This window comes from Notolepis coatsorum (assembly GCF_963971535.1).
Source record: "Notolepis coatsorum genome assembly, chromosome: 5".
Classification (NCBI taxonomy): Eukaryota; Metazoa; Chordata; class Actinopteri; order Aulopiformes; family Paralepididae; genus Notolepis; species Notolepis coatsorum.
In genome coordinates this window covers 194,668,123-194,683,139 of record NC_140169.1, presented here as the reverse complement: position 1 = coordinate 194,683,139, position 15,017 = coordinate 194,668,123, and the positions used below count along the sequence as shown (strand labels likewise).

Here is a 15,017-nt window from a genome sequence, read left to right as displayed (position 1 = left end):
CCTATATTCTTAGACCAATCCTTTAATGCATTAGATGAATTTTTTTGATCATTGGAAAAGGTGGGATAAGATTTATCCATCCCAGGATCCCAAATGGCATTAAAATCTGCGCCAATTATAAATGAGTATTCAGGAAAGTTTAACATTGTTCTGGTAAGTGTAGCGTAGAAATTAGCCTCGTAAAGATTTGGGGCATATGCCGCTACCAACGCTATTTTCCTGTTCCTGTATACAATTTTAGCTATGGTTATCCGACCATCTGTATCAGACCATACTTCCTGCAATTCAATATTCAACTTCCGTTTCACGACTATAGCAACTCCACGGGATCTCGTTCCAAAGGAAGAGTGACTAATGTTATGATATATGTTGTCCGCTAGCGTTGCTTTGTCTTCCACTAAAAGGTGCGTTTCGCTTAGAAGAGCCACATCAACCTGTTTGTTTTTCATCAGTGTGAGCACATGCATTTATGTTGTTTATTTATTCCCCCAGTATTTTTTACATTTACATTTACATTTAGTCATTTAGCTGACGCTTTTATCCAAAGCGACTTACAAGTTCTGTACGACAAGCCATCAGGAAGGGCACAACTCTATCAGCTGAGCAACAATGTTCATCAAAGTGTTGAGTGCTACAGTGTAGGTTAGTTTATTAGGACAAGTGCATGACAGTACGGTTAGTTAGGGTTAGATTTTTTTTTTTTTTTTTTTTTTTTTTTTAATTCAGATAATGGTTGAAGAAGTGCGTCTTTAGTCGACGGCGAAAGATTGGACGTGATTCGGCTGTCCTAACTGGGGTGGGTAGTTCATTCCACCATTGTGGGGCTAGGACTGAGAATAGGCGACTTCTCTTTGATGACCCTCCCGGAGCTTGGATAGGAGTAGGTCTGAGGTGGCCAGAAGATGCAGAGCGTAGGGGTCTTGAGGGTGTGTAGTTAGAGACCATTGACCGGAGGTAGGCAGGAGCGGTTCCCTTTGCCGCACGGTATGCTAGGTCGAGGGCCTTGAAGCGGATTCGTGCAGCAATGGGGAGCCAGTGCAGGTCCCTAAGAAGTGGGGTGACATGGGCCGACTTCGGTAGGTTTGAGATCAGATCATTATATTTAAACTAGCCATAATCTATACATGTTGTTGTGTGCTTGTTGGTAATGCGTCTGGAGTACGAATTCACAATGGATATATATCCAATTATTGAGGTCCCGTTGAGAGCCGAGCTTAAAAACATACATATATACAAATAATCCCCTAAACCCCCCTCCCTCAAAGAGCTGTACAAGGCTGTGTTCCATTGACACCAGCTTCGCGTACAACTCCCTCCCTTACACCACCGGTTAGCCCAGAGTGAGCCATTTATCCTTAACTTTCCTATGCCAATTGCCATAGGATCTAAAACTTTAATTCTAATTTAATAGAATGTCACTCGTGGCCTAGCCACTCTCCCTTTAATGTAATACAAAATAAAATTAAAAATTAAAAATATGCCTCAATTAGTATACTCATTTGAACCTTCTACTAACATGTATATGTTGGAACCTTTCAGAAAACAGAGAAAAAGAAAGAAAGATGTTTAGAACTAAATTATAGAAATCCCTAAAGTTAGGGAACAATTGCTTAACATTTTAAAATAACTTTGCCAAGCTTACACCTTTAGATGAAAATGTGGTTTTTAAATCCTTGTATGCAGTTCGTCCCCCGACAAGGGTAAGCATTAAACCGTTATGAAGGTTTATTGATCTTCCATATCTGGTTCATGTGCAGGTACATACCGAATGTTATTGTTCCCAGGCCTTCATTGTAAAAGTCCAGTGTATTCCGGAAAGTTAGCCACCGATCATGACTTGTATAAAACTGATGTTATGTTCCAGGGTATTCTTCCTGCCATAGAGTTATGTCATTGCAGTGTATTACAGTATATTCCAATATGACACAGAGCGATCGAAAAAGAATCCAGAATGTTCCAGAATGTTCCAAAATGTCGACGTCAGATCATTACCTGCACAAAACCATAAATCTATAAATATAGTGTCTAGCGTTTCGTATTAAACTATTTGTACCTCAATGTTGTCAAAAAGCTTGTTTGATGCCGTTTTTGATGTCCGAGCCATAGCAAAGTTATCCAACATAGATAATAAAAAATAAAAAATAAAATAATGAATAAACTTGTCATCCACGATGTGTTTCCTTCATGTACTCTTCGGCCGCTTCAGGCGAACGTAGCCCGATCCTTTTTCCATTTCCCCCCCAAATGGAAAGAATCGCTGGATAACGTAGGCTAGGATGGAGATTTTTCTCATAGAGATGCTGCATTACATCCTTGTAACGGGCTCGTAGGTTTATAGCCTCCCTGCACATATCTTCGTAGAACGACACTTGTTTACCTTTGTATTTCAGTTTCCCCCATTGCTTACGTGTATCCCTGATGATCGTGTCTCTTATTTCAGTTTTACACAGGGTAGCATATATAATATATATTTTTTTATATTTAAATACTTGCTTTATTTTTTATCGAGTGATATGATATTGTTATCGATATCGTTATCGCGATATCATTTTTGGCCATATCGCCCAGCCCTAGGTTGGATGGATGAAAATGAATGGATATCGCTAATAAAAGAAATAACGATTAAAACCCGACTATACTCGTGATTGGCGCTCAAGCGATGTCGAGTTAACCCGACTATAATAATAATAATGGATTGGATTTATATAGCGCTCTTCGTGACACCCCAGTGACCCCAGAGCGCTTACAGAGTCCATTATTCGTTTATACACAGCAGTGGAGGCTGCTGACAAAATTTTTAGGTGAAGCACAAATTATTATATTATATTATATATTAAATTATATTTTTAAAACATCCCCCACTGTGTGTCAGTGGTCAGTGGACACAGATGAAAACATATTAACATTAGGTGACAGCGCACCTGACCAGATGAAATCATATTAGGCGACAGCGCACCTGACCAGATCAAAACATATTAAGTGACAGCGCACCTGATCAGATCAAAACATTTTAGGTGACAGCGCACCTGATCAGATCAAAACATTTTAGGTGACAGCGCACCTGACCAGATCAAAACATATTAGGTGAAGGTGACAAGGAAGCCACAGACTCATACCCCCCCCCCGACACTCAACTAACCGCCTCGGACAGTCCTTCATACCAGTGGCCATCAGGCTCCACAACAGTGGGCAGCAACTGCTGCCAGACATCGACCTGGGACTTATAGGAACCCAAGGAGGACAACTTACACTACCTTAGGCATACTGCACCTATGTGGATACTGTGATACTGTGAATAATGAATAATGTATATTTCAGTTAGTTAGATAGTAAATTATAACACTACCTTATGCATACTGCACCTTATGTGACACTGTGAAAATATATTTCAGTTAGTTAGATAGTAAATTATATTGACCTATTTGTTTACACTGCTTGTGTTGTTTTCACTACCTGTACCCCCCCCCCTTCCCCCATGCTGCTATGATGCCTGAATTTCCCCAAGGGGATCAATAAAGGAATATCTTATCTTATCTTAAAAGGAAAGATGAAATTCCCTACCTGGGTTCCATCCTATAGAGGCAAATCATTCCTGTGACAAAATGGGATCCAATGTAATAAAACTAAGTCAACCAACGAACTAGATTCCTGTACCGGATCTCCTCTCTGGTAAACAAGAATACCTTGAAGACTCTAACAGGAGCACTCACTCAAGGGTACTACGACTATGCTTGCACCTCATGGTACCAAAGCACCTCAAAGGCACTAAAAACAAGATTACAAACATCACAAAACAAACTGGTCAGACTACTGCTTGACCTTACTCCTAAAACCCACCTCACCCCTGCCCACTTTGACAACCTAGGATGGCTTAGAGTAGACGACAGAGTACAGCAACTTGCAATGGGCCTGGTCTACAAGATACACTACACCACTAAGATACCCATGTGCATGTCGGAATACTTCCCAAAGGTCAGTGAATACCACGACCACAACACCAGAGGGAGTTCCACAAATCATGTGCAACCCAGATAAAATAATTTAAAAAGTAAAAAAAAAAAAAAAAAAAAAGTTTTTTTAATAAAAAAAAAATAGTCATAACTTAGAAATGAGATTGCATAGGTCTATGAATCGATATCGCGATTCTGTTTTGATTAATTGCCCAGCCCTACAGTGTGTACAGTAAGTTAGCTTGGTGATTATCATTGTGATGTAGGCTAAGCTGGCTAGCTACTGTTAGCATACAAGCTTTTACAAACACTAGCCTACTTCCTTTTTCATCCACAACGTTTTTTCTGATCCAGATGCATAAGTCCACTTCTTCATGTTGCTCAGTTGCTGGTTTATACTTCGGTCCTAATGTTGGCGCAAAGTTTAATTTAGCCTGACTTTACTTGTTATAGCTGTACAGCTTACTTCTACTAAACAACAACTAAACTACTTCCTTGCTCTTTCAAACAGTCAAAATGGGTCCATCTGCAGGGTCGGAGGTTAGGTTTAGCTCTGGCCAATCTCAAGTTTCTCAAGTTTCTTTATTAGTTGTCATACAGAAGTACAGAATACTTTTATACAAAATGCTTATTTCTGTTACATTTTGTATAAAAGTATTCTGTACTTCTGTATGACAACTAATAAAGAAACTTGAGAAACTTGAGATTGGCCAGAGCTAAACCTAACCTGCAGATGGACCCGTTTTGACTTTGCAATGCAGCAATCTCTGATTGGATTTGCAAGGCTGCCAATCATATTCAACCTCCATGTATTGGATGGCAAGGGCTGTCAATCATTCAACCCTCCATTCAATGGCAAGAGTTTAACTGCATAGACCGTGCTTAGACGAAGTTAATAGCCTATTTCGATTGGCTGTTATTTATTATTTATATAACATTGGGTCACACCTGTGAAGTTTTCTTCACGAATAATTACTGCAGTCATTACTGCAGTGCAGGCCTGCTCAGAGCTGTCAATTTTGGCCATTTTTTAAAAAGAAAAAATTCACTGGCATTTTTTTTACAGAGGAAAACTTTTCTAATAAAAAAAATAATAATAATAATAATTAAAAAAAAAAAATATATATATATAAATAAAATAAATGTATATATATATGTAAATTAATAATAATTATGAATTATGAGTGAATTTGTGTTTCACGTGTTGTCATAGAGAAACCTCCACTGATACACAGTCATACCGGTGGTGGTAAGCTACAATTGCAGCCAGAGCTGCCCTGAGGCAGACTCACGGAAGCGTGGCGAATAATCATCGCCTACGGCCCCTCCGACCACCACCAACATTCACATGCATACACATTCATACGAGGCAAGTAGGTTAAGTGTCTTGCCCAAGGACACAACGGCAGTGGGATGGACATGGGCTTGAGCGGGATTCGAACCACCAACCCTTCGATCATTGGATGACCCGCTCTACCCCTGAGCCACGCCGCCCCACTCGTGGTCGCCGCTGAATGTGTTAAACCAAAGTCAAAATGAAGACTTGAGAGAGAAAATAATGGTTTTGATGTTTGTTCATTTGTTTTAAAAAATACTTTCATGCAGTCTTATACCTCTTGAAAAAAAGATCACAATCTCAATGCAACTACCTGATTCAATTAAAAACCTTTATTTAAACTCAAAAGGCAACTGAGGTTTCCATCATTTAGTCACGTTGAGTGTTCATACAGAAATAAGAGAAAAAAAGACATAAAATCAAACCAATAAGACAAGGCGAGACAAAAGTAAGGATAACAAATAAATTAAAACACATCCAACTTGATTGACAAAGGTTGGATATCAAGATTTTAAACACTGCAACAGAATCCCAAGCTTTAAGGACTGTTGGAGTTCATTCCATGAGCTAGGGGCATCATAGCAAAATGCAGATTTACCCTGTTCAGAGCAAACTCGAGGGACCATAACTCATTCTGCGCCATCGCTTAATGCACCAGAGGGCGCTATTACACCATCGCTTTAATCAATGGGGGGACTGGGGGGACTGCGAGATTTGCGAGTGCTTAAAATATCGTATATTATAGCTATGGGTCTAATACACGCGTCGATTATCATTGAGATGCTTCCAGTCAACATGTACAAAACGGATTGTTTTTTCATCCGTACATTTCCGTTTTATACCGTTTTGAATATGAATATAGTTTTGGTGATTCTTAGTAATCCCAGGAAAAGACGCGATAATAGCCCTTTAGTGGAATACACTAAACACTGTCATTTTCACCTGATTATCGAATCTTCCTGAAATCAACGCTAGATTATCATTATTATCCTTCCTCATGCAAGAATGAAATGGCCCTCGTAGCACGAGGGCTCCCCCGCCACCTCCTCCCACTCAACGGCACACAGCCACACACACACACACACAGAGAGACAGCTTCGATCAGGGTAGAAAGAAATATCAGATCAACGCAAGATTTTATATATAGAGTCCTTACCTGGTATATCATGTAATGCAAAAGAAATAATCCAATTATCTGATCGCCATTCCAAATACTGCTCGTGGAGGTCCGTCCCACATTACCGAGCGTTACACATGAACGGGCGGGCAGGGTTACTGTTCCATGCCATCATTGTAAAGCCCTACCTCGCCTGAGTATTTAAACCCTGCCCGCACGGCTCGGATCGTCGCAGAAAAGAAACTACACCATTTCTAATGGAGTGCAATACCAGCTGGAAGGCGTAGGTGGCGGTATTTGCCCTTTTGCGAGCTCAGACCGATTCCCAATGATAACATCAGGCTGGATGGATGAAAATGAATGGATATCGCTAATAAAAGAAATAACGATTAAAACCAGACTATACTCGTGATTGGCGTTGAACGGTCGGCGAGTTAACCCGACTATACTTGTGACTGGCGTTGAATGAGTTAACACTTTTAGCGCCAGCCGTTTTATCCATTTTCACTGTACGTCACGATGTTTGCAGGGCTATATCTATATTCTATATTATAGCTATGGAGACAATACTATGGCTCATTTGACAGTCACTATCTCTCGTCCAACATGTAAAAAAGAGTAAATTCTTTCATGTATACGTTCGCGTGTTATCCCGCAGTGAATATTGTATAGTTTCAGAGTGATCCTGGCTAATTCCTGGAAGCTGCGTTATGAAGTGCTATGTGAATTTGGCTAAAGGCGTTCGCGTTGCTCGCCTGGACATGTTACTATTTCCAAATCAAAGGTATATAATAGGTATTATGTTTCATCATGAATGCATCAAAGGGGGGGGGGGGGGGGGGCGTTTTTTGATACTCTGATCGTCAGCAACGGCATACGTTTTGGAGTACGTTACATATGATCGTTGCAATCGATGTGAAAATATTGTTGGATCAAAGTAGGATTGATGTCATATAGTCCTTACCTTTACTAGGAGGTATCCCAAAAAGAATATTCCAATTGTCTGATCGCGATTTCCAGTATTGATGTCCATCGGGTCCCTGACATGAAGTGGCACAAGATACTGTATGCCTCAAGTGTGCTGAATGCATTTCAAAGTGCTCGGATGAAGCGATTAACTAGGCTTGGTCTAAATGTTCCGCCCGGACCATATACAATGTAACACACAGTGTGAAATAAGGTTTCAAAGAGTAGGCGATACTGCCACCTAGCAGGATTCGGCCGGTATTGCACTCTCAGGGTCTCAGAATGAGTTCCGATGGTAACACCGAGGTCTGTGAGTCTGTATAGAATAAAAAAAATCGAATAAAATAAAAAACAATGAAAACTATCGAAAACCCGACTATACTCGGGTTTTGCCGCTCAACGGTTGGCGAGATAACCCAACTATAATCGTGGTTGGCCGTGAATGAGTTAAGGACCAACCAGTCACTAGAACGGGTTCCATAGGTTCCAAGAAAGTATGACCATAAATCAATCAATCAACGGATAGAATACGGATGTTAATGGATCCAGAAGGCAGGATAATACAGGGTTCCCACAGACATTGCTAAATGAAATTCAATGACTTTTCCAAGCACTATTTTTCATTTTCAAGGATGTCACTCGAAGGATACAATTAACTTTTTTTAAGCATCTGCCTGGCCTGCTTGCCAGCTAGAGCAAGCTAGCGCATCACACACGAAGAAATGAGGAAAAGCAGTTGGAGCGCGTGAGACAGCGACTAGTCAGATTTTATTAAAACAGAACAAAAAAAATTCATTATTTCTTGATTCAGAACAATTTAATCATGGATAAACAAAACATTCAATGCAAATGGTTGATTTGAATTTCAAGGACTTTTTAAGCACCTTGTTAAAAAATTGGCTGTTTTCAAGGAATTCCAGGCCTCGACTTTCTTTTGTAAAAAAAATCAAGCACTTTAAGCACCTTGTGCGAACCCTGATAATAGGATAATAAAGACCTACCTTCCACTGGGGTAGGTGTCTGAGGCGCGGCATGCTGGTTAGACAGCCCAGGATCCAGGAGAGCTCAGTGTGCTCAGACACCTAGAGGAGAGAGAGACAAATAGGGAACTTCACCTTTACAAATTCTAAACACCTCCCTTTTACACAGGAAAAGTGTACACCACCAGACTACCACAGGTGTGTTGAATCTAAATAATAACACCAGTAGGCGACAATAGAATTAGAGTAGAAATCCACGTCTAAATGAAATGAATAATGAAACCGAGGTCTTGTACGAAGCAGCAGTCAAGGGGTGAAGAAAGATGATCTGAATACTGTGGTTGAAAGGGACGACTCCCTAGCAGCTCCAAGTGGAAGAGACAGGTACTGCCACAGCTCTCTCTTCACTCTCTCTCCATCTCTCCCTCGCTCTCTCTCTCGCTCTCTTTTTCTCTCTCCTCTCCCTCTCTCTCTCCTCTCTCAAGTGAGCCCCACAATCTAACAGGTTGGGCTGGGTAAAAAGCTGAGGCCCACACCACTACCACTACTTAAAACACATTACATATTTCACTCGCTATGGGTGTGCATGCGTGTGTGTGTGTGTGTTGGCAATATGGCATTTTGTGAACATCTGAAATAGCTGGCTCATATGCAATTGTATTGTGCTTTTGATCTGCGGATTCAAATAAATAATTGACAACACAGTCAGTGTGTTTGTGTCTGTCATTAGTAACCTCTCTTTTAGAGTCTGCTTTAAGAGCCGAGTTTTTGCACGGGGCTCAAAGCATTCCCGTGTCCTCCGACATGGGGCCTGTTGTGTAGAACAGGAGGAGGAACCGTTGCCAAGACGCTTACGCCGGAGGAGGAGGAGGAGGAGGAGGAGGAGGAGGAGGAGGAGGAGGAGGAGGAGGAGAAAAGGAGCGCAAAATCCTTCCGATTCAGAGCATTTAAGTTTATGGGCCGGAGAAGGATCTCAGCGAGTGACGTCACCAAGCAAACATAAACCACAGTTTTACACTCGCATGTAGAGGGGGGGGGGGGGGGGGGTGTATTTATGACACAGAACAGATAAACGAGAGACAGAGCAGATGTCGATGACAGCGGATTGATTGGCATAACGATGGTCAGAGACGGATATGTGGGCCGAGGTGCCATAAAACCCGCTTTTGAAGGAAGGAACAAGCTCTCCATTCATATCCTAAGTGCACGGCGCGCCTTTCCAAAACAGCGGCAAGTAAAGACACTAAACGCAAATGTTATGGGTCGTAAGATTGATACGAAGTCTTAAGATTGATACATCTTATCGTATTACCGTGGCAACAACTCCGTGGGGCTGATATAGCAGGGGTTTCTGTCGTGACATGAGCGGGAAAACAGAGGTCCCGCACAGTAGGTCAACATCTCTCCTTTTATTTCTGCCTTAAGGGGAGAAAGTGCCAAGATATTCCTATAAAACCTGCGGCTTCGTGGATCCGCTGATGTTTTTCCAGTTAGAGGGTGTAACTTTACTACTACAATACACATGTGCACACACACGCACACACACACACACACACGCACACGCACACGCACACGCACACAATTTTAGCTCGTCACCATTTTTTTCAATGAAGTCAAGTGTTTTCTTTGGGCGTCAGTCATATTTTTACATGTGGAGCTCCAGCTCGTATGTTTCAATGGGAGGTCCGCCTCACTGCCAAGTCATGTGGCATGAAGTTAAACTGGAATATAAATAGGTGTGTGTGTGTGTGTGTGTGTGTGTGTGTGTGTGTGTGTGTGTGTGTGTGTGTGTGTGTGTGTGTGTGTGTGTGTGTTGCGCTGAAACACAGATGGACTGAACTATCATAACACACATGGCATCACCTGACCTCACACACACATGCTTACAAACACACTCACTCAGACTGGAGATGGTATGAAACGAGCAGAGAAGAAGCTTCTTTTTTTTCTCTGGGTGTCCAGGGAAAACCAAACGTCTGTTCTGATTACACTTTGCCTGCAAACCATGAATCCTAACTCTCCTCCCCTTCAAGAAAGAGATTTCCCTGAAAAGTGGGCTCTGCTGAAGCGCTGCGTACGGTAAATCTATCATGATCTCTCCTGGCCACTTCAATGTGGCCTACGTTGAAGTTAATGGTGGTTTATGGTTGTGTGTGCTTTCATAGGCTCTGTGAATTTGCAGAGCACACAGGAGAGGAGATAAGAATCATGAGTGATAAAATAAGCTTTTCTTTTGGGGCGACATGCATTAGGTAAACAGTATAAAGTCAACCGCGATAAAATAAACAGTAGAAGATGCCCGCCACTCCAGATGAGTCGTTTGATGACATGCTGGGAAGAAGACGAAAGGCAGCCATGCCGAATTCTCACTCTCTCACTCACTCACTCACACACACACACTCTCACACTCACACTCACACTCACACTCACACTCACACACACACACACACACACACACACACACACACACACACACACACACACACACACACACACACACACACACCCGCCAACGAAAATGAAAATCCCCACAGGCCGTGGCAACTCGACGAGTCATATCCGCCCAGTCCGTGCTGTCTGCATTAAGCAGAGCAGGGCTACACAGCAGTGCGCCTATTTTGCGACCCGTGTTTTTTTTCTCTCACAACGGGTCAAATGCATCCAACATGCTTTGCATCGTCGCCATTCCTTTATGCCCACATCGCCCGAAATGAACGTTACGTTAGCGTAAGCTAACAAGCTAATCCTGATCAGAGGCAGAGCCATAGAGAACAGCAGACAGTGTGGACTGGGGAAAGGGAAATGGGGGGGGGGGACACTCTCCCTTTCTCTGTGAGTGTGCATGCGTTTGGAAAGACGATGAAGTCACTAGTCAGGACTCAGGACAGGAGCATATTATAGTAAACTGAGGATTACTGAGGATGGACAGATAATGTTGATATTCAAATATAAAAAAGTTTCGAGAGGAGTGGAAGTTTGAAGACAGACTAGACTACAATATGATGCGGGGGTGGTGAGTTGAAACACGCACGCACACGCGCACACACACACACACACTCTCTCTCTTAGCTATCCATCGTGTTCGATGATGACGCTTGCTCCAGGGATGGGGAGGGGGGGTTAGCGACGCTGTTGCTGGTGCCACTTCTCGTGGGCGTTGAGTCCGATCCGGACGCACACCCGTCCACAGATGGCGCAAGGGAAGCCAGATACCTGGGGGATGCCAGCCGCCCGCTGGTGTCGTTGCGTGCGCCTCTCAGATCTTCGGTCTTGGTTCGTTTGGTGTATTTGGGAAACTGCAGTGGCACAAGTGACTTGCCAGGCTGATCTGTCGAGTGCCAGAGTTTCAAGCTGCGTGATGTTTGCACACTTTAGGAGGTCCCTGGTGTAGTCCTTAAAGCGTCTCTTTTGGCCTCCAGCAGCCCGCTTTGCTCCTCTCAGTTGGCCATAGAGGACTTGGCGGGGCAAGCGGTGGTCAGGCATACGTATGGTGTGCCCTATCCAACAACTTAATAGACCTGCCATCCATTCATCTATCTATTCTTCCTCTCGTGGCTATTAGAAGAGACTGGAGGAGTCTGAAGAATCACACCAAGATAAGATATTCCTTTATTGATCCCCTTGGGGAAATTCGGGGACCCCATTTATCCATCTATATCCACCAAGCAATACATCCACTCACCCACCAATGTATGACTGCTGGGAGAGATATACATACAGTGTGTATATATATATATATATTAGGGCTGGGCAATTAACACTTTCTCCGCCAATAACGTCATACAACGGGTTTCAAGTTCATGCGAATTCTGCCAGATCACGGCGTACAACGTTATTGTGATCATATTTCATACTTTCGCCATGGTATTCATATTTCACTCACGGAGCCTTGATGCTGTGGGACTCAGCACAACTCTGCAACGCTTCAACACTGCCACCTGGTGGATGATCGGCGATTGCCAAACCGGATATGCCTGTTGCATATCGGTGAGTCTCCTAATTCCGTCCGGCCACTCGCATATCATCCCAGGACTCTAGCCACACACCGTGGATATGGATCGCTGCCATAACTCAATAATCCACATGATTTGTGCATGTATTAGTATTATACAAACCGGAAATGGATCGCCTCAATCCCCATCACATAACTGGGATCTGTTTGCTCCAGTATCATCGCCCAACGGTAAGAGGAGGCTGCCGTGAGTTTCAGCGTTTTTGTTTATTATTATCGATGCAAACTGCTCTGATCTATATATCACCCATACTACATAAATCATTTAACAACGATCACGGAATTATAAACGACCCCCCCCCCCCCTCCGTTCACCCGCGCATGATCAGTCATAACGTTTAAGACCATGTACAGTTGAAAATTTTAATATAACGTGTATCGGCAACAAATGGCATTTGATAATATACATTTATGCCTATATCTCACGTTCTAGGAATTACTGCAGAAAACGATAAAAACATATTTATATTCTAGACGGTATTTTTGTATGAATGAAATGGTTAAATGTTCCTACATCCTGAACGATAGATAATCGATGTTGAATGGGCCATAGTAATGTCAATTTAGCAATACAATATAGCCCTGCAAAGAAGGTAAACATCTCCATAGACTTAGAGTGGTGGCAGTGATCAAACATTGATGGATATAAGCGTGGCAGAGAAAGTGTTAATTGAGAAAAAAAATTGCGATCTCGATTCATAGACCTATGCAATCTAATTTGTAAGTTATGACGATTTTCTATTTATAAAAAAAAAAAAAATTATTAAATATTATTATTTATTATTATTATTTTTTTTAAACGTTTTACTTTACTTTTTAATTAAATGATTTTATTGAAAAAAATTTGAATCGTGAGAGAATAGTGATCTCAATTCTTAGAGAGAAAAATCGTGATTCACATTTTAGCAAGAATCGCCCCCAGCCCTAATATATATATATATATATATATATATATATGTCATACGTCACCAGCGGTGCGTTCCTGATATCAACTGTGATTGCACGCACGCTAATGGCGCCACGTGCACGCACGCTCCCACGCGTGCACGCGCTCCCGCACATGCGCATAAGTGTCCCCTCGCTTGAGCACAGACTAAAGACGGTGCCTAATTGCCTCTACGGATGGAATGTAACACATATCATTCACAAGTTAGGTGTGAATGTATCTGAGAACGTATTTAACACACCTGACGACCGGAGCTATTGATATGCAAAGTAGCCCAGGTGGGTACTTATAGCGAGTTGGCGAGTGCAGCGCATTCCTGTGTGCGTGGCGTGCGCTTCTGCTCAAATCTTTGCTCAAATCTTTGTCTGCACGGAGTGCAATCTCGTCCCATGAGCAACGCATGCCTGTATGTCACATATACAAGTATAAATAAACACTCTCCCCTATATTAAGGTCAGTTGCCCCTAAAAATATTCTTCGATTATGAATAGGCTGAAATGAGGCACATTTTTATAAATGTACATATCACTATCACTATCACATTGTATTTGCTATTATGGGTAGTACCATTAGCAAACAAGTCATTAGGCATCAGGCTATGCTTTGCATTCCAGGTACATTTATCCAGATATGTTTTCAGTTCACCAAATACGTTTTATTTTTTTTAACATTCAATGAAATTTGAATATTGAAATTCCCATCGACAGCCCTATCTCATATCTTATATCCTGTTTGAGATTAGGAATCCTTGCCTCTTTTGGTCACTGTCATACCCCTACCACAACTACTGGGAGGGGATAAAGTAGTCAGAAGACAACCATCCATCCATCCACCCACACACCACCACCACCAACCCCCACCTACCCACCTGCGACTGCTGGAAGAGTATAGACCTCTCTGGGTCGATGCCACAGGCCAGCAGGCTGGCTGCCATGTCCAGGATGTTGAGCCTCAGCATGGCCGGGTCCTGGGGCTGCGTGATGGAGTGCAGATCCACGATGCTGTAGAGCACTGAGGGGTACTGGGCCTGCAGGGCCACCCAGCTCTCTAAGGCCCCCAGGTAGTTCCCCAAGTGAGGCACCCCTGTGGGCTGGATTCCAGAGAACACACGGCCTCCTCCTGGAGGGTCCTGGAGAGAGAGGAAGCAGTAGATATAGGAATAAAACATTAACAAGTGAGGGAAACGGACAAAAGAAAAGAGATAGATTCACAAGAACACAAAGAAGAGAGAGAAGAGGAGAAGAGAAGAGACGAGAAGAGAAATAGAAGAGAAGAGAAAGTGAAACAAAACAAAACATAGTAGATAAATTGGACAAACAGGAGAAGTGAAAACAAGAGCAGGACAGAGAATCACAGAGAAAAAGTAAATGGTCGTGGAGGGACTGTGAGGAGAGAGAGAGGATGAAGGTGAAGAGGTGAGGGACTGTGAGGAGAGAGAGAGGATGAAGGTGAAGAGGTGAGGGACTGTGAGGAGAGAGAGAGGATGAAGGTGAAGAGGTGAGGGACTGTGAGGAGAGAGAGAGGAGAGAGGGGGTGAAGGTGAAGAGGTGAGGGACTGTGAGGAGAGAGAGAGAGAGGAGAGAGGGGGTGAAGGTGAAGAGGTGAGGGACTGTGAGGAGAGAGAGAGAGAGGAGAGAGGGGGGTGAAGGTGAAGAGGTGAGGGACTGTGAGGAGAGAGAGAGAGAGGAGAGAGAGAGGGGGTGAAGGTGA

General features: G+C 42.8%; 1 protein-coding gene across 1 annotated transcript in view; it reads right to left on the bottom strand.

The window, feature by feature from the left end:
- wars2 (tryptophanyl tRNA synthetase 2, mitochondrial) overlaps window positions 1–15,017 on the bottom strand; it is a gene marked incomplete at its 5' end in the record, with an annotated part of 95,043 nt that overhangs the window by 13,608 nt on the left and 66,418 nt on the right. Inside the window, 2 exons of the mRNA XM_084315429.1 lie at window positions 8,371–8,451; window positions 14,176–14,436. Coding sequence (XP_084171555.1) covers window positions 8,371–8,451; window positions 14,176–14,436 — 342 coding nt within the window. The remainder of the gene's footprint in view (window positions 1–8,370; window positions 8,452–14,175; window positions 14,437–15,017) is intronic.